Source organism: Lepus europaeus, chromosome 3 (assembly GCF_033115175.1).
Source record: "Lepus europaeus isolate LE1 chromosome 3, mLepTim1.pri, whole genome shotgun sequence".
Lineage (NCBI taxonomy): Eukaryota > Metazoa > Chordata > Mammalia > Lagomorpha > Leporidae > Lepus > Lepus europaeus.
Genome location: NC_084829.1, coordinates 49,206,235 through 49,226,871, shown reverse-complemented (window position 1 = coordinate 49,226,871; position 20,637 = coordinate 49,206,235). Strand labels below are relative to the sequence as shown.

The following is a 20,637-nucleotide window of genomic DNA, read 5'->3' as shown; positions in this document are numbered from 1 at the left end:
CCAAGCCTTCTTCCTCCTCTCTCCTACTCCCTCTCTTAATTTTTACAAAGATTTATTTTCAATTTACTCAACACTCATAAGGTTAACCCTACACTAAGTACAGAGTTCAACAAATAGAATGAAGAAGAAAATACTATTCCTCAAAAGAAGAGACAAGGGCTGTAAACAATCATCATGTAAACAGTCATCTCCACATGTCTACTTCACTCCAATACATTATATTTTGAGTACTCTAATAGTTACCCCAGATCAGGGAAAATATATAACTGTCTTTTTGGGATTGGCTTATTTCACCAAGTTTAATGGTTTCCAGTTGCATCCATTTTGTTGTAAAAGACAGAATTTCTTTTTTTTTTTTTTTTTTTTTTTTACAGCTGAGTATACTCCATAGTGTATATATAACAAAATTTCTTTATCCAGTAATCAGTTGATGGATATCTGGGTTGATTCTATATCTTAGCTATTGTCAACTGAGCTGCAAATAACATGGGGGTACAGATAGTTCTTTTATATGCTGATTTCTTTTCCTTTAGGTAAGTCCCCAGGAGTGGGATGGCTGGATTATATGGTAGGTCTATATTCAGATTTCTGAGGTATCTCCATAGTGTCTTCCACAGTGGCTGTACCAGTTTACACTCCCATCAACAGTGGATCAGGGTAACTTTTCCCCCACATCTTTACCAGCATTTTTTGTTTGTTGATTTCTGTATGAGAGCCACGCTAACTGGGGTAAAGTGAAATGTCATTTGAATTTCCTCTTGAAAAATGCCTGGGGCCAGTGCTGTGGAGTAGAGGGTAAAGCCACCAACTGCGATGCCAACATCCCAAATAGGTGCCAGTTCAAGTCCTGGCTGCTCCACTTCTGATCTAGCTCTCTGCTATGGCCTGGGAAAGCAGTAGAAGATGGCTCAAGTCCTTGGGCCCCTGCACCCACATGGGAGACCCGAAAGAAGCTCCTGGCTCCTGGGTTCAGATTGGTCTAGCTCTATCTGTTGTGGGAATATCTGGGAAGTGAACAAGTGGATGGAAGACCTCTCTCTCTCTCTGCCTCTGCCTCTCTGTAGCTCTGCCTTTCAAATAAATAAATACCTCTTTTAAAAAAATTAAGAAATTAAAAATTAAGAAAAATGCCTGTTCAAGTCTTTTGCCCTTTTCTTAACTGGACTATTTGTTTTGTTGTTGTTGAATTTCTTAGGCAATTCATAGATTTTGGATGTTAACATTTTATCAGTTGCATAGTTTGTAAATATTTTCTCCCTTTCTGTCAGATGCCTCTTCATTTTGCTGAGCGTTTTTTTTTTTTGCAATGCAGAAGCTTCTCAGTTTGATGTAATCCCAATCATCAATTTTGGTTTTGATTGTCAGTGCTTCTGGGTTCTTTTCCAAGATGTCTTTGCCTATGCCAATGTCTTGCAGAGTTTCCCTAATATTCTCTAGTAATTTGATGTTACTGGGTCATAGGTTTAGTTCTCTGATTTATTTTGAGTGGATTATTGTATAAGGTTTAAGCTAGGGATCTTGTTTCATACTTCTGCATATAGAGATCCAGTTGCTTTTGACTCTTGTGCTAAGATGCTTGAGAGTCCCCATGACATGTGGTCTTTCCCATTACAACAAGCATTAAACTCACCTTGTTTAACTACAGAGATGTTTCTGATGGTCTCTGCCTGAAGAGTATTAATAGAATCACAGCACTTTCTAAACTGACAAAATATTTTTGGCCAGACAAATAAGAAATTGCAGTTATTTTATTTTACAAGTAGGTAAAAATAACCAAGAAAATATTGCTTAGGCATGATTTCTGATATATTTAAATCATAATTTTTGTATTTATGTGTATAACTTTATTATCATAATGAAAGACAAGGGTTTTTGTTTTAAGTGGATAAGTGTGCATAGATTCTTTTTTAATAATTTTCTTAAGTGAAAACATGTATTGAAAGCAGCAGAAAACAAACATTCAATATCTATTTACTAACCAACCAGAAAAGTAAATAAACTGTTGATGCTACCTTTGAAGTTAAAAAAATACCCAACAAACCTTAACTCTCCATAAAGACTAAGGAATTAGGAAACATAGTGAAGGCATTTGAGGGTTTCTCATGTTCCAGATGACCAGAAAGAAACTGCAGCTATAGAATAAGTGATAGCAAATACTTATGGTTTATTCATTAGGCACCACATAAACACTTTACATATATTAAATTATATTATCCTAAGTTCTCTATGGTAACCAGTAAATGAATTCCAAACAAAAAGATCATAACTATTTTTAGTTTATAGTTTTAGGCAAATAATTAAGGATATAGCAATAAAAATACTGACTTATTAGATTAGCAAGTGATGAAAAAAGTTCAGGACTATATTAGATATTAATGATAGAACTACAGAGACTAATTTTATTTTTTATTTTTAAAATGTTATTTATTTAAGATGAAGATAGTTAGACAGATTGATTGACTTACTTCCCAAATGTCCACAACAGTCAGGGATGGGTTCGGGTCAAACTCCGGGGTCAGAAACACAATCTAGGTCTCCCATGTGGGCTTCAGGGACTCAGTTACTTGAGCCATCATGGGTGATTCCCAAAATTTGCACATGAAAAGCTAGAGATAGAACTCCAGGAAGCTGTAGCTAGAACTGGAGCTGGTAGCTGAACGTAGGCACTGCAATGTGGGGCACAATGGTCTTAACCACCAAGCCAAACACTTGCTTCCAGAAGTTAATTTTAAAGTGCATATTAGGAAACAATAAGCTTCAGTGCTTATAATATCATTATACATTAACAACTACAAATTCAAAAGTAAAAACTTAATATGGAACAATATAAAAAAATTCTTCAAGAGGCCTCTACTTTCTTATAGGCTTCTTCGATGAAGTTTAACATGTTTTTCACCTCGGATGAATTATGAAGAACATCCAAGTCCTTTAGGAGAGCATCCTGGTTTGGAATTAGTGTCAAAATTTCTTTCTGTGGGTAAGATAGTATAATTCATTTTAACATTTTATTAGGAAAAATGTCAAATGTATGATAGTTAGAGAGAATTGTATAATAATCTCTAGTACACATCACCCAACTTCAATAACTGTCCACTCACAGCCATTCATTTTTCAAATCTATTTTTCCCTGTCCTTAGTCCTATTGATGGATTATAGGTAGGAAAATCGTGAATTATTTTTTGAGAAAGTATGAAGATTTTCAACTGCTAAAATCATTTACACTATACTGTCTACTGAGATCCTTTGAAGAAAGATAAAAGTTATCAGTGTAGAATTTACTACAAATAATACAGTGCTATCTTATAAAGAGCTATAAGCAATTATTAGAAACATAAACAAATATAACCATCAAAGTTTACTTCCAGAAAGGTATATTACAGTTAGCATATGTACAAATGTATAGATATAAGTAATAAGGGTGTACCCTGCATTATCTGTAATACAAAAATTATTTCCATCAGTAATTTACAAAACATAGTATTATGTATCATGTAATCAAATGTTATGCAGCTAGTGATGAAACAGGATATGTTTATACATATATATCAATGTATATATGTGTGTATATATAAATATATATATATATATATATATATATGAAAATGACTAATTAGGTACAGTGAATATGGTAAATGAGTACTTACCTGAAGTGTGGGTGCTTTCAGACTGTTCTGAGAAAGTTGTGGAAGAGAGAGTACCCCACTACTACTCATTTGAAGCATCTAAAGTAGAAAAAGAAAGTTAAAGATTATTTCAAAAGGCTTATTTCTCTCATCTCATTATACTCACAAGTGATTCTGATAAGTTTTTTTTGGAAAGCTTTTATTTAATAAATATAAATTTCGAAAGTACAACTTTTAGATTATAGCGGTTTTTCCTCCCATCTCAAACCATCCCATCTCCTACTCCCTCTCCCATCCCATTCTTCATTAAGATTCTTTTTAAATTATCTTTATATACAGTAAAGATTTCAGCAGATTGTACCCACATAGCCACACAAAGTATAAAGTACTGTTTGAAGACTATTTTTACCATTAATTTGCATAGTCCAACACATTAAGGACAGAGATCCTACATGGGGAGTAAGCGCACAGTGACTCCTGTTAACAATTGACACTCTTATTTATAATATCAGTAATAACCCGAGACTTTTTTTTTAATTTGACAGGTAGAGTGATAGACAGTGAGAGCGAGCGAGAAATGTCTTCTTTACATTGGTTCACTCCCCAAATGGCCGCTACGGCTGACGCTGCGCCGATCTGAAGCCAGGAGCCAGGTGCTTCTCCCTGGTCTCCCATGTGGGTGCAGGGGCCCAAGCACTTGGGCCATCCTTCACTGTCCTTTTAGGCCACAGCAGAGAGCTGGACTGGAAGAGGAGCAACCGGGACTAGAACCCGGTGCCCATATGGGATGCTAGCGCTGCAGGCGGAGGATTCAAGTGAGCCACGGTGCTGGCCTCTTTTTTTTTTAAAAATTATTTGACAGGTAGAGTTATAGACTGTGAGAGAGAGAGGGAGAGAGAGGGAGAGAAGGCCGAAGCTCTTGTCATGAGCTGCCAAGGCTAAGGAAGCCTCTTGAGTTCACAAACTCTGACCTTATTTAGACAAGGCCATAATCAAAGTGGAAGTTCTCTCCTCCTTTCAGAGAAAGGTACCTCCTTCTTTGATGGCCTGTTCTTTCCACTGGGATCTCACTCACAGAGGTCTTTCATTTAGGTCATTTTTTGCCAGAGTGTCTTGGCTTTCCAGCCTGAGAAACTCTCATGGGCTTTTTAGCCAGCTCCAAATGCCTCAAGGGCTGATTCTGAGTTCTGATAAAATTTAAACATTGAAAATTACACCCAAAGTTTAGCAATACTTTTATTCTAACAATTAAAAATGTTTTACCTTCTGCTCCTCCTCTTCCACCTCACTTGCCAGAATCTGTATTTCGTTCTTTAGGCTCTGAATCTTCCCAGTCATCAACTCTGTGGTCTCCACTAGTTTATCTATTTCTTCCTAAATCAGAAAAAAAATTACTATTTTTAGTTAAATACATTATTAAACTCTAGCATATGTTGCTATATATGTGCATTTTAAAACATCATGGATATTAAAGTACTTTTTGAAGAAACTGGTGAATTTATTTTTATTACAGACTTCCTAGAAAGCTGGTTTGCCAACATAATATTTCATCACAAGGGAACAATTTCCCTGGAATGTGGAGGAGAGATATCCCATGTACATGAATGTTTCCCTAAAAATTTAACCAAGGCTTCCAGGAACAGACATCCTGGAAGAACCAAAATTGAATCTTGCAGAGCCCAAGGACTGATGACAGCAAACAGAGCAGACTTCTTTAAGAATCATATAGCTTGGTGTAGCAGAAAAATTCCCAATTTAGTTTTTCATTTATTTAGTAATGTTTGAGTATCTGCTACTTTAATTTGCTAAAGAAAGCAGGCTAGGAATGAATATTAATGAAAAACAATGTTTCCCACATTAAAGGAATATATGATTTAAAGAGAATGACAACCTAAAAATGAGAAACCAAAGAAAAGAGTATGAAAATATCAGGGATGTGCTATTTGCAAGCCAGCTATACAATCAACCAGTGTCTAGTTTTCTGAAGGGTATTAAGTGCTGCCCTACTTTGAAATCTAATCCTAGCAATAGTTAATGATAAGCATTGTTTGTAGGGATTAAAGAACAAGTGAATAAGTCCTATAGAAAAAATACAGACATAATCAGTCTTAAATCTTGCTAGCAACACAAACTCTGTATCTATGTCTTTCTCCAAATAGCAGAAGCAGAAATGTTGTTGGTAACTTCAGAAGTCTTCCTCAAGAAACATATGAAGGTTCTTCAAAAAGAAATTAAAAGGAAAGTTTATTTTGGTGCAAAATTTTTTGAAATCCATGCATACAATGGGGTTTTAAAAATTTCATAGAAATGCATATTATGAAACAACTATTTGTAGATTTCAAATATTGTGTCAACAAAATAAACATCTTTAAATTAAATTTTTTTCACAAGTATTTTGATGTATCTTTTACTTAGCTTTCTGAATTAACATTTTTTCAAAAAAAAGGGTACAATGATACCTGCAATGGTTTGCAACAGCTCATGGGATGCTTTTGTATAGTCCAAGAACTATGAACTAGTTGTTACATTTTAAAGGATGGGTAGAACAATAACAGAACAAAAGGATATGCAACAGAGACTCTATGTGGTACACAAAGGCTAAAGTAAATGTCCAGCCCTTTACAGTCAGAGTGCCGATCCCTAGGTTTGTAAGATTTTGGGACAGTGAGCTCCACTCACTAGAATGTAAACTCCACAGAAGAGAGTTCAATTTTTTTATTGTGGAAAATTTCAACTGCAGAAAATAAGACAAGATGTTATCATGAACCCTCATATACCTATCCCAACTGTAATTATTAACTCACCACCACCTTATTTCATCTCTTAACTCCATCCATTTCTCCTTCCCCTGTACTATTGTGAAGCAAATCCTAGATATCCTACCATTTCATACATAAGTATTTCAGTGTGTAGCTCTAAAGGACTTAATAAACACATGACCAGGGCCGGCGCTGTGGTGCAGTAGGTTAATCTGCCACCTGCGGTGCCGGCATCCCATATGGGCGCCAGTTCGTGTCCCGGCAGTCCTCTTCCATTCCAGCTCTCTGCTATGGCCTGGGAAGGCAGTGTAAGATGGCCCAAGTCCTTGGGCCTCTGTATCCACATGGGAGACCCAGAGGAAGTTCTTGGCTCCTGGCTTTGGATGGGCACAGCTCCAGCCATTGTGATTTGGGGATTATGAACCAGCAGATGGAGGACCTTTCTCTATCTCACTGTCTGTAACTCTCTCAAATAAATAAATAAAATCTTAAAAAAAATAAACACATGACCATAAAATCATTATCACATTTTAAATCCCAATACATTCCTTAATACTAATTATACAGTTAGTGCTCATATTCCTGATTTTCTCATAAACTGGAACTATCTTTACATTTTGTTTGAACAGGTTCCTAACTGGATATGCTTTGTTGATACATATTTTTAAAAACATTTCAGAATAGTTTTACTTTATAAAACAAAGATTTTAACGTAGTAATACAAAGAGTTCCAATATATCCCCCATTCCATTTCCCTGTATAACATCTCATGTTAGTGTCTCTGTCACAATTAATGAACTACAACCAGCTCCCCTTATTATTTTTTTAACCCAAACTCCTAGCCTCTCCAAGCCTCTACTAGTTAAATAGTCTGTATTGGGATTCTTTTTTAATCTTAGCTCTCACATATAAAGGAAAACATGTGGTGTTTATTTTCCTGTGTCTGGTTTATTTCACTCAATGTGATGTTATAAATGACAGGATTCCGTTCTTTTTAAATAGCTGAATGGTATATATACCATATTTCTTTAACCATTCATATGATGCTGGACACCTTGGTTGAGTCTGTATTTTGGCTCTTGTGAGCAGTGTTGCTAAAAACATGGTGGAGCAGGCATCGCTGATATAATCAATTCATGTCTTTTGATACCCAGTAGTGGGATTGCTGGATCACATGTCAATTCCATTTCGAGCTTTTATAGAAAGTTCTGTACTGTTTTCCACAGTGGCTGCATTAATTTAAATTCCCAACAGTGTGCAAGAGTTCCCCTTTCTCAATAGCCTTGCTATCATTTGTTACTCTTTTTGATAATAGCTATTCTGACTGGGTGGGATGGTATCTCATTGTGGTATTTTTTTTTAATAGGGGAAGGCCCAGGCTCCATTCTATTTTTCTTTTTTTTAAAGATTTATTTATTTGAAAGACAAGGTTACAGAGAGGCAGAGGCAGAGGCAGAGGCAGAGGCAGAGGCAGAGGCAGAAAGAGAGAGAGAGAGAGAGAGAGAGACAGAGAGAGAGAGAGAGAGAGAGAGAGAGAGGTCTTCCCTCTGCTGGTTCACCTCCCAGATAGCCGCAATGCCCAGAGCTGTGCTGATCTGAAGCCAGGAGCCAGGAGCTTCTTCCAGGTCTCCCACATGGGTGCAGGGGCCCAAGGACTTGGGCCATCTTCTACTGCTTTCCCAGGCCATAGCAGAGAGCTGGATCAGAAGTGGAGCAGCTGAGACATGAACCAGCACCTATATGGGATGCCAGCACTGCAAGCAGCAGCCTTACCTGCTATGCCGCATCGCCAGTCTCCCTCAATTCTTCTTAAAAAATGTCTTTATGATTCTGAAAATTTTGTTTTTATTTTATCTTCTATTTATAACAGACATTATCTGTTGTTTATTTGCTTCAGTGTTTCTTCTATTCTGCAAATCTGAAAGATATTTTTTCCTTTTATGTATAATTCTTTCCTGAATTTTGTAACATTATTTGTTGACACTAATCTAGTTTAGGATTTTTTCTATACCTCTGTCAATTTTCCACATTTCTTTTAGTTAGCTTGAAAAATCAGGTTAAGTAGTCAAATATTTTGTGCATATGCTTTAGGCATACTTTTGTTGTCTTTAAAACTGTTATTTTTAGCCTTCATTTTCAAAAATTCTTATGCCAATTCTGATTTTGAAATCTGATGTCACAGTTTTTATAAGATTAGTTTAGAAGTTTTTATAAACTAATTTTATCTTTCCACAGGACTCTCTCAGAATCACCATTGATTGCCCTTATCCTACATCATCTCTTAGGTTAGTTACAATGAACTTGTGGTTGAATGAGTAAAACTTCTGATACTATTAGAAGTTCTAGAAAATTATCATCAGAAAAAACTATACTGCTGTAGGAAAAGACATGTTTCTAATTAAGCCACACACTAAAAAAATTAATAGATAAGACAGTTTAGTAACCGCTAAACAATCCTCTTGTGCCAATGAAGAACTCTTCTGCCTAAAAGGCTGATGGTGCTTCCACTGGGTAACTGACTTCCAAGGAAACCATGAACTACATTTATGCTCTGTCATTTGGATGTCTAATTTAAACTGTAAACAAGATATGCTTCCAACAATTGAAAAAAGCACATTAAGGTTTATTACTTCAGAAAAACTTAAACTGATTTGTAGAAATAGTAAATGTTAAAATAACTTATACCATTATACTTTAAATTATATTAAGATAAATTAATGCCACCTAAATGTTTATTAAATAGTGGTATTAGTACCAATACTGAAAAAATGCCCTGAAAACATTGTAATATTAGGATAAAAATTAAATACATGTTAAAACTATGAATAAAGTGAAGTACCCACAATGAAACATAGCCCTATTATCTAACAATATATGTAGATTTGTTTTCCAGAAACCTATCCCTTCAACTTTATTCTCAATCCTATGCAAGAACTGGAGTATATTGTTTGTGATTTTTGAATTAGAAATTCTTGGTGATGTATTCCTTGCATAAGCTATTGCTATTCAAAACTTACTGAAATGTTAAAAAAGATTTAAGCACCACATCTACAAACTATTTAAAAAAGTCCAAGGGATATATGTGGCCTGATATTTTATTTTATTTTTTTAGTTTTTGTAAATATTTGGCAAGTTTTTAAGGTTGTTTACAGATTTACTAATTAAATGTTTGAAATTAATTATGACAGTTAATATTATTTTCCATTAGGATGCAAAATAACATAATGCTTAAGAATCATGCTCTTGGGACTGGCACTGTGGTATAGTGGCTTAAGTCACAGCCTGTTGCACTGTCATCCCATATAGGCACCAGTTTCAGCCCCACCTGCTCCACTTCTGATCCAGCTGCCTATAAACACGCCTGGGAAAGCAGTGGAAGATGGGCCAAATCCCTGGGTCCCTACACCCATGTGGGAGACCCGGAAGAAACTACTGGCTCCTTGGCTTTGGCCTGGCCCAGCCACAGTGATTGCAGCCATTAGGGGAATGAATCAGTGGATGGAAGAACTCTCTCTCTCTCTCTTCTCTCTAACTCTGCCTTTCAAATAATTAAAAAAAAAAAAAAAAAAAAAATCACGCTCTGAAGTGAGCCTGTGAAGGTTTATGTCTCAAGTTTAAGCAGTTTGCTGAAAGCTCAGTTACAAATAGTAGTGTTCTTTTTACTGCATTTGTAAAATGAGGATTATTTAAGTTATAGGCTCTTTAAGCCATTGAAAGAAGTAAAGGATATTATTATACAATAATTAAGTAGAAAGTATTCAGTACACATTAGCTATTATAATGACAAAGATGATGATGATTGTATTTTCTTGTCATATATAAGGAAAAATAAATATGTTTTGAAATTTCATTTAGTGAGAAGTTCCTATAACTTGTTAAATTAGAAATAATAAGAGTTCAGTTCAAGTAAGTAGTCTGGTGAGAAGAACAGAACTGCTATTTGACAACAAATAAATCAGAAAAACTTCAACTTTAAAGGTCCAAAAGTCAGGCAACCTTTGACTTTGATTAAACAATAACAAAAAACATTAATGAAAAAGTTTGCCCAAGAATTAGCATTCAATACTGAAAGAATATGTTAATTTTAAATACTTTTAATCTCTTCCTTTTCCCTAAACCCTCTAATTTTGGATTCTCTCTTCAAATTTCATACCTGTAGTAATGTCAGACCATCTTCATTAACTCTTTCCTGTGCTCTTTCCATATTCAGTAGACTTGACACATTAGTTAAATCTTTTAGCTTTTTGGAAGGGGCTTTGAGAGTTTCATACAGTTGTAGCAACCTAGAGAATACAATCAAAACATTATTTATTTATTTATTTATTTGAAAGGCAGAGTGACAGAGAGGAGAGCCAAATAAAGAGATCTTCTATCTGCGGGTTAACTTTTCAAATGAGAACAGTGGGGTCTGTGCCAGAATGAAAACCAGGAGCTCAGAACTCCATCTGGGTCTCTTACATGGGTGGTAAGGGTCCAAGTATTGCGGTCATCTTTCCAGGAACATTAGCAGGGAACTGAATCTGAAGTGGAGCAGCCTGTGACTTGAACTGGCACTTTGACTCTGAGCCTTAAATCACATTTATTTTTTATTTTTTATTTTTTTTATTTTTTATTTTTTTTGACAGGCAGAGTGGACAGTGAGAGAGAGAGAAACAGAGAGAAAGGTCTTCCTTTTTGCCGTTGGTTCACCCTCCAATGGCCACTGCGGCCGGCGCACCGCGCTGATCCGATGACAGGAGCCAGGTGCTTCCCCCTGGTCTCCCATGGGGTGCAGGGCCCAAGCACCTGGGCCATCCTCCACTGCACTCCCTGGCCACAGCAGAGAGCTGGCCTGGAAGAGGGGCAACTGGGACAGGATCGGTGCCCCGACTGGGACTAGAACCCGGTGTGCCGGCGCCGCAAGGCGGAGGATTAGCCTATTGAGCCGCAGCGCCGGCCTAAATCACATTTATTTAAGAGAATGCAACCATTACAAGAATTTTCACTTGTTACTCAAAGCAATTTCAAAGAAAACTGAGTTTCATAAAGTTTAATACAGATAAAATACTAAGACTAAAGAGCTGTGTTCTAAACTATTATCAAGATTTCAAGATATACTACAGGGCAGTTATAATCAAAACAGCCTGCTACTGGCAAAAAAACAAACAAACAAACAAAAAAACAACAGAATAGAAGGTCTCTTTCTAGGAAGTTTGTTCTAAAGGTTAATTAAAGTATATCAACAACACATAATAACCACTTATAAAATGGTTTTTATAGAGCAGTTTCTTTTAGAAACTATAGTGACTAACAATTTTGTTTGCCTAGCAACACTATGTTTGATCACTGTGGTAGGCATATTGCATCAATCACACCCTCTGTAGCTGTTGCCACAAAATCAGTACAAGGATAGGTTGAACAAGGATAGGTTTATCCCCTCAAATGGACCAATCGGAGACTATCTCTCAGAAGTTTCTAACTGAAACTAAGGGTCATTTCTTCTTTCTTCACAAGACTAAAAAAAAAAAACATATATAGGGAGTTGCCTATGACCACAGTTTTAATCTACTGAGAACCACTGAAAATTAAAAAAAAGTGTACTAAAAGAAAGGAACCATCATGCAGACAAAAGAAGAGACTAATGTATGAAAAAGAGTTCCTATGGTGAATATCAATTTGGGATGTGCTAGGTTAGACAAAGTGAAACAAACTTACTTACTACAGGGCTTTTTATATGTTAGGGTACCCAAATATTGCTTCTCAAACAGGACTTTTATTCAGTGCTTATCTATAAGAACATGTGTTTCAAATATACTTTCAAAAATGCCACCCTACAAAATTTAGTAGAGTCAATTAGGATCAGTTTGCTATATTCTCCTCTGCTGTATCACTAGAAGTTAAGTATCTTTGGTATGGTTACTCTAGGAACTAAAGAGAGTTGTGAAAGTAAAAGTGAGAAAACAAGCAGGCCTTGAGATATAATACATACATACATACACACACACACACACACATTTGGGGAGTGGAACTGGTTGTTGAACTGGAAGGTGGAAGATCTCTGTCTATGTAACTCTGTTTTTCAAAAAAATAATTAAATCTTTTTTTTAAAAAAAAAGAACACTTGAGAAGAAACCTCTATTAGTGACTTGCCACAGGTGAAAAGCTATAATATCATAGAAAACAATTATGTCTTGCTTGTGCAAACAATGGAATACAATATGAAGTGAAGGAAAAACAGCATTAGCAAAAATATCAGATAGAGAAACATAGTACAAAATGAAACAAAGTAGTTGAGAAAATAATTTTCAAATATCAACATAGTACAGTGTGATGTACTTTTGCAAACCTCTGTGAAACTTATCAGAAACATATGCAGCAACCATCTAGGGAGAAAGAATATATATTTCCAAATTGTTCAACATCTTAAAAAAATTTTACATTCCAACAATGTCTGTTTTAGCAAAATTATTTTCTAACCATTTCCAATTTCATAACTACATTACCTTTTCTTCAGACAGTTGAGATGATATTGAATTTGTTCTTTGTTTTTAATACTGTTACTCAAAATTGCTCTAGAAAATAAAAAAAACTAAATATTAGTTTGAAACACAAATAATACAATGTGTATTTTTTCTCTCTTATTTCTCTGACATGTCCCACTCACTCGTTAGGCAGGATCAATCAATTTTCCTTTTAAATTAACTACTTCTTAAACAAGGGTACAATAAAGTTTTTCTTTTGTTATTTCTATTATATTGTAGAGTAATAATTAATTTATATTTCTGAATTCTCTGACAAAGTTCAGTTCCATGACAGCAGAATAGTTTTAGTTTTTCTGTGTCCCCTCTAAGATAGTGGCATCCATATGAAGTATCACTTTCAACGTAACTTCTTATTAAAGAATCTCTATTGACAAAACAAGCTGAAATTTTATATACAGATCAGGCCACACAGACTTGGTTTTTATTTCACTGATGGAATCCCAAGTTTCTAGAATTAAAACTTTTTTTATTGATGGCTAATATATTCTTCTGAGATAGAAAACTGCTCTATTTCCATATATATATAGTAACATTTAGAAAGATGTTTATAGCAAATACATAAGTAGGAACCAAGAGTGAAACAGAAGTATTTTAGACTCACATTATTACTGATTCCATCATAGTTTGCAAATGCTCTCTGGTACTCCTTGAAAGAGGCTGCCAAGTTTTTCTCTTGGTGGAGCTTATCTTTACCCGTTTTAGATTTGTTTGCCCTGTCATTGGTGATAGAAGAGACTGTTCAATCCAGAAAGTTGCATGTTTTTACTTAAAAATTAATTTATTCAATTTAAAAAGTTTATGTACATGTAAGAATCAAATACAATAAAGTTGTATAACTATTTTGTTGTATAACTGTTTATTTTGTAGTGCACAGCTAAAGCATATCAGGTGTTGCATATAAAGTTATTATTAGGTTAACTGGAATACTATTAACTAATACTAAATTATATAAACTCAAAGCAAATAATTTAAAGTTAAGAATAAACCTATAATTACTACAAATTTGGTTTTCAAAAAAAGACCTGAATTCCTTAAAAGTTTCATTGGGAAGACTAGAAAACTATTTCTATCAAATAGCAAATGGCAACTGGAACAAAACAGCTTAATGAAACCACAATATTCAGTGTTGACCAAACTTAAAAGAAATAAACAAGGGAGATATAGTATCGGCTGTCTTTAAAACTAGTTTTAGAGAGAAAGAATACTAAACAAACTACAGATGTGCAAAAAAAAAAAAAAAAGAAAAGTACTGTTTGCTATGGAAGTATAAAACCAGAATCTGGTCTTGAGTGAAGATAGGTAGGGAATCCTTCCACAAAGAAGCAATGCTTAAGAAAATACACTGCGGGGCCAGCACAGTGACATAGTGGGTTAAGCCCCTGTTTGCAGCTCCAGCATCCCATTTGGGCACTGATTCAAGTCCTAGCTGCTCCACTTGTGATCCAGCTCTCTGCTAATGTGCTTGGGAAAGCAGCAGAGGATGGTCCAAGTGCTTAGGTCCCTGCTACCCATGTGGGAGACCCAGATGAAGCTCCTGGCCGCTGCAGCAACCTGTGGACTGTATCAGATTTCTCTTTCTCTGCCTCTCTCTCTCTCTCTGTAACTTTGCCTTTCAAATAAACAAATAAGTCTTTGAAAAGAAAAGAAAATACAGTGGGGCTGGCACCTGCACCTACATGGGACACCTGGAAGAAGCTCCTGGCTCCTGGTTTCAGCCTGGCCCAGCCCTGGCTGTTGCAGCCACTTGGGGAGTGAACCAGTAGATGGAAGATCTTTGTCTCTCTCTCTCTCTTTCTAACTCTGCCTTTCAAATAGATAAATAAATATTAACAAAAAAGAAAAGATGTCTACTCCAAAGTAACTCACTCCAAACTAGTTCCTATCAACTTAGTGGCAAAGAAGCCACAACAGTATTTTACTAGAGATGCTAAAAAAATTTCAGCTGACCAAATTACTTGAGTAACTAGTAGTACATATTTTTCCAAAAATGCAAATGCAGTTATTACTATCCTTTGCTATTGTGGAATTCATAAGCAAGATGCTGAGAACTTTCTCACAAATACACACAAGCTTGAGAAAGACACAGGTTAAACAGTATATAGGAAATAACTACCTTCAGAAGACAGACGTTTTGTATGATTTTTATTTCTTTTTACTGTTTTTCTAACCTATAGGAGAAAACACATACACACACACAGAATAAAATGTTAGATAAAAAGAGCCTTTTTTTTGGCAACAGACTTGTCTTGTTTATCTAACAGTATCCACATACTTTCTGATAGAACAAAAATATATTACTACTTTTATGTGACACACAGGCAGAGAATATAAGAAAGTGCTTCTTGGACAATGGTGTAAGAATTTTATACTTCATCAAAAAATGTTTTAACTAAATCTTTACTCACTTTACCGCCAAAGTATTACATACTTTATCTACAAAACAAATATAAGCATTGCCTTACAAACAGGGTAAAACCCAGGCAAAAACAAAAAACAAACAAACAAACAAACAAAAAACCACCCCTGAGTAAATCATTTACTTTTTTTTTAAAGAGGGGCAAGATGATGGTAGGAAGGAGCTAATTCCTCCCAAACTACCTTTTCTCTATGTCAATAAAAATCTAGTCAACCAACAGACATATTTCATTTTCATTTAACAAGTGGATTTGTCCATTTTATTTCTGGTCTTCCATTTTAAACATGCTAGCAATGCCTCATGACACTCTTTTCTCCAAAGAATACTATGGTAAATGCCTTTTAGAAACTGAAGTAAACAACAATTTTTATCTGGTAACTTTACAAATCATGTTGCAAGAGCTCCCACACAATGATATGAATTACAATTTATAGTAAAACTGACTCTTAGTCTTCACATACTCTCTTTCAAAGAACAGATGATATTTCTAACAGTTCTAAATGATAAACTTGATATTTTCATTACCTCCTTCTCTGGCAACTTTACTTCTTCATCATCAATTTTTCTTTTTGGATTTCTTTTTAACTGCTGAGACTTCTTGGAAGCATTTGTTTTACCGGGCATCTTCATCTAAATAGTGCAATTATAACAGTTCTTCAAAAATCTGTGCAGATGAAAAGAACACAGAAAAATGCTAAAGCTTTACAAAATGTTTTGCTTTAAAGATTAACTGTAATAGTTCCAAATTCTTTTTAAAAAATAATAAATAAAAGTGGAAATAGTATGTTGTTTTAAAAACATTTAAATGCATTTCAATACAACTAACTTTGGCTGTCACCAGAAAGAGAATATCTAACCAAATTATCTAATTAAATTTTATTCCTTAAAATTACTTCCATTTGTATGGCTTTAGAAAAGCTTTCAAACCTCTTACTTTATACTCCCCCATACAATAACAATATCTCCCTGTTTAAATTTAAGACAATGAAAACATAAAGTGGTTAAGTATAATGTCAGTCCAAAGAGTATTACTCAGGTCTTAAGTAATGTACTTACCATTCCTCAACTTATGCCAAAGACTAAAGGAGATACTTTTTAGGATTATATTGTCACTCTATGCTGTCGAAACTCATGTGATGGTCTGTCACTTATAAGGATTTAAGTTGTAACACAATTTGTGCTATCTGCATTTTAACAAGAGTACAGGGGATACTGATTACCCTGTTCTCCGATGTCAGTGACAAGAATGAGAGTAACTTCTTTTCCCTTTCTAATAGTCATTTATTAACAATTTCATTTCTGATAAAAGGAACAGGGGAATAGGCCACTTTTTTATATTAGACTATAAATAGTATAGCTTAGAGTTAGGTACAGTATACAAGGAATATGTATACACATGTACGGGTGTGACTTTTTTTTAATGTGTATAAAGCTACCAATATAAATTAGTCATTAGCACTCTCCTAAACATCCAGAAATAATTACATCAATATAGTTCAAATATAAATACAGTTTGTAGAGCTAGAAACAGAAAATAAAGGGAGTACTCTGGTAAATCTATTTCCTTACATTTTAAAAGCATCAACTTTTTCCTTTCTTTCTTTTTCTTTTTCAGTAAGACTGAAAAATATAGTGGGAAATAATTAGCTGAATGACCACAAGCTACTTTTAGGGACTACATGTCAAATCAGTTAAAATCGTAGCAGGTAACAAAATATATCAACTTTACCCAGGTCTCCAACAATGTGCTATCTCCTTCCACACTCAGTATCTATGCTTTGTTCCATTCCTAAGACATCGGATTCCTTCACTTGACATCCATGCCCTATACTTCCCTCTACTTAAAAACCCCAACCATATGAGAGTGCCACTACTGGATCTCTCCTTGAAGGGTTGACATGTAGGATAGTTCAGTTTGCTAACTGAATAAAAGCACTGAGGTAAGGGGCAAGTAAGGGCAGAGATAACAGATGAAAACTGATGCAAATTCTTCTTTATTACTATTAATTAGAGGTAAAGTCTACATCCACTTGTCTTTTGTTTTTTTAAGATTTATTTAATTTAAAAGGCAGAGTTACAAAGAGAGAAGGAGTGACAGAAAGGGAGGGAAGGAGGGAGAGAGAGACAGACCTTCTATCCACTGGTTCACTCTCTAAATGGCTGCAATGGCTAGAGCTGGGCCAGACTGAAGCCAGGAGCCAAGAGCTTCTTCTGGGTCTCCCACATTCGTGAAGAGGTCCAAGCATTTGGACCATCTTCCGCTGCTTTCCTAGGCACATCTGCAGGGAGCTGGATTGGAAGTGGAGCAGCCAGGAATTGACCTGGAGCCCCGATGGGCTGCAGGTGCTGCAGGCTGCAGCTCTAACCCACTAAGCCATAGTGCTGGTCCCTCTCCCATTACTCCTTAACTTTATCTCCCTAACTAGATTTGATTTTCTTTTCTTTTTTTTTTTGACAGGCAGAGTGGATAGTGAGAGAGAGAGACAGAGAGAAAGGTCTTCCTTTTTGCCGTTGGTTCACCCTCCAATGGCCACTGGGGATGGTGCATCTCAATGATCCGAAGCCAGGATCCAGGTGCTTCTCCTGGTCTCCCATGCGGGTGCAGGGCCCAAGGACTTGGGCCATCCTCCACTGCCTTCCCGGGTCATAGCAGAGAGCTGGCCTGGAAGAGGGGCAACCGGGATAGAATCCGGCGCCCCAACGGGGACTAGAACCCGGTGTGCTGGTGCCGCAAGGTGGAGGATTAGCCTGTGAAGCCATGGCGTGGCCTTAGATTTGATTGATTTGATTTTCTTAATACACTTTAAGTAATTCAGCCTCCCTTGCATATAACGTATGCTTTTCCTGAGCTGCTTTTTCCATCTCTTCCCACCCTCTCAGATCATGAGCCACCTCCATCCCAAAGTCTTCGTAACTACTACATTTTACTTCTGTGTCTGTGGGCTCTTAAAGTGCCTCTCACTTGCCACTTATCTACATTTTTTTTTTTTTTTTTTTGGACAGGCAGAGTGGACAGTGAGAGAGACAGAGAGAAAGGTCTTCTTTTTCTGTTGGTTCACCCCACAATGGCTGCTGCGGCCGGCGCATTGTGCTGATCCGAAGCCAGGAGCCAGGTGCTTTTCCTGGTCTCCCATGCGGGTGCAGGGCCCAAGGACTTGGGGGCCATTCTCCACTGCACTCCCGGGCCACAGCAGAGAGCTGGACTGGAAGAGGAGCAACCGGGACAGAATCTGGTGCTCTGACCAGCGCCGCAGGTGCTGCAGGAGGAGGATTAGCCTAGTGAGCCTCGGCACTGGCCAATTTGGTTTTGTTAATCATCTTTCCTTGATAGTTTCTCCTCAATGTGCAATCAGCACATTGAATTCTTAATTTAATTTACTAACTGGTATAATCCTTTTCAAGTACAGAAAATGAGAGAACAAAAGTTTCAACAGCAATTTGACAGAACAATTTTATTTGTGTGTAATCTTACCCTAAAATAATTGGCCTTGACTATGGTCTTTTGAATTTCATTTTTCTAATTAATATATTATTTATTTTTAAATAGACTTTACTTTTCAGATGTTTTAGGTTTACAGCAAAATTGAACAGAAAGTGTAAGGAGTTCCCATTTATTCCTTGCCGACACCCACCCACTCCAATCTCCCCACCATCAGCATTTCATACCAAAGTGGTACATTTGCTACCATTCAAGAACCTACACTGACACACTGTATCACCCCAAACCCATACTTTACATTAGGGTTCATTCTTGGTGTTATACATTCCATTAGTTTGACTTTTAATTTAATTCACTTTTAATTGTATTTTACATAAGTATCAATTGTGGCTGAAAGCAAAAACAAAATCAGCCCTCAGCCCCAGTTTGCTAAGTACTGTTTTTGCTGGTACCTATTTGAGGCAATTGATCACAGGCACGAAAGTTTCTCAACCTTAGGACTACCAACATTTTGGAAGAGATAATTCTTTGCTGTGCGAGGCTGTCCTCTGCACTGTAAGATGTTTAGTAGCATTCACGTTTTTCATCCATTAGAAGACAGAATATCCCCACCCCAAAGTAGTGACAACCAGTGTAGTCCCCAGACATTGTCAAGGTCTCTTAGGGCAAAATAGACCTAGGCTGGGATCCAGTGCCATAGTGGTTAAGTGCAAGACACAGATGAGAATACATTGTTCAGGCTCCAAATTCTAGCTCTGCTACTTAACTAGCTTGGGGAAGTAAATCAACTCGGTTTCCCCACTGGTCAAATGAGTTAATAAAAATATCAACATCAAAGACTTTGTAAGGTCAAAATGATTTAGTACAGATTACAACATGTATATGAATATATATATATATATATGGCACTTAGGACACAGTAATAACTCATTAAATAAAAGCTATCATCTCCATTACAGTTGTGCAGAATGCAGTCTATATAAAAATGAACAGAAAGGCTATCTTGTTCCTAGATCCACAGGAAACCACAGCCTAGTCAGTAGGGAGAGAGGAATACAATACACACGATGTGATAAATTCCATCAGACAAATGAGTAAATTACTATCTCCAACTGGTTTGTATGTGTATGTGTGGGAATATAGAGTATTCAGAGAAAAATATTAGAACTATGTTTTGATATAGTTAGCCACAAGTAAAAAAAAATGAAACATTCAAGAGAAAACAGTAAAAGCTGAATGACAGGGCAGTTCGAAAGAAACTGGTATGTTTAGGGAAAGGAAAAATCCAACGAGGCTTTTAATGTGCAAGGGAGGAGTGAAAAGAAGGAAGGCTGGGCCGGTGGTTTGCGGCTGCAGGTGTACTGGAATACTGTAGAAAGGAGGCATCCGGGCGGTCTTGTTTTCCTCACCCGCTTGCTCAAACTCCTGAACAAGCATCTCACTCTACACCTCCGGGAGGCACAAAAGACGAGCACGAACCCTGCCAAAACAAACCTCACTACAGGCTGCGGGAGAGACTCAAGAATGCTGATCAGAGAAACATGGAAAAACCATAGTGGCCTCGCTCCCTCAAGCCTAACCAAATGTCTCTGCCCGGCTCTAAAGGGCAGATCGGTTTGAATACCAGACGTTTTCTCTTCAAACACACGATCATACTCCTTTAATAAACCTGTGTATCACAAACGCGTAGGCACAGAATCTAGCCCTCCACTCGGACCCAAGGGCATTAAGCGCAGACGCGACTCACCACAGACTGATGCTTCTTCAACCTCTCAAGTAATTCGCGCCCAAACACTCGAAAATCGAGAAGACCCGGAAGTGGACCGTAAGAAAGCGGAAGGAGGCGGGCATCTAGGCCTACTCGTAACGTCATCAGAAA

General features: G+C 36.5%; 1 protein-coding gene across 1 annotated transcript; it reads right to left on the bottom strand.

The window, feature by feature from the left end:
* Window positions 1-1,894: 1,894 nt before the first annotated feature.
* On the bottom strand, window positions 1,895-20,610 carry CENPQ (centromere protein Q). Its single transcript, XM_062186247.1, has 9 exons — window positions 20,506-20,610; window positions 15,845-15,983; window positions 15,017-15,071; window positions 13,505-13,616; window positions 12,865-12,933; window positions 10,536-10,665; window positions 4,887-4,997; window positions 3,645-3,722; window positions 1,895-2,971 (listed from the first exon to the last, which is right to left on the bottom strand). Exons 2-9 carry the CDS (start codon window positions 15,947-15,949, stop codon window positions 2,840-2,842), a joined length of 792 nt encoding a protein of 263 aa, XP_062042231.1. The 5' UTR covers window positions 15,950-15,983; window positions 20,506-20,610; the 3' UTR covers window positions 1,895-2,839.
* Window positions 20,611-20,637: the final 27 nt, after the last annotated feature.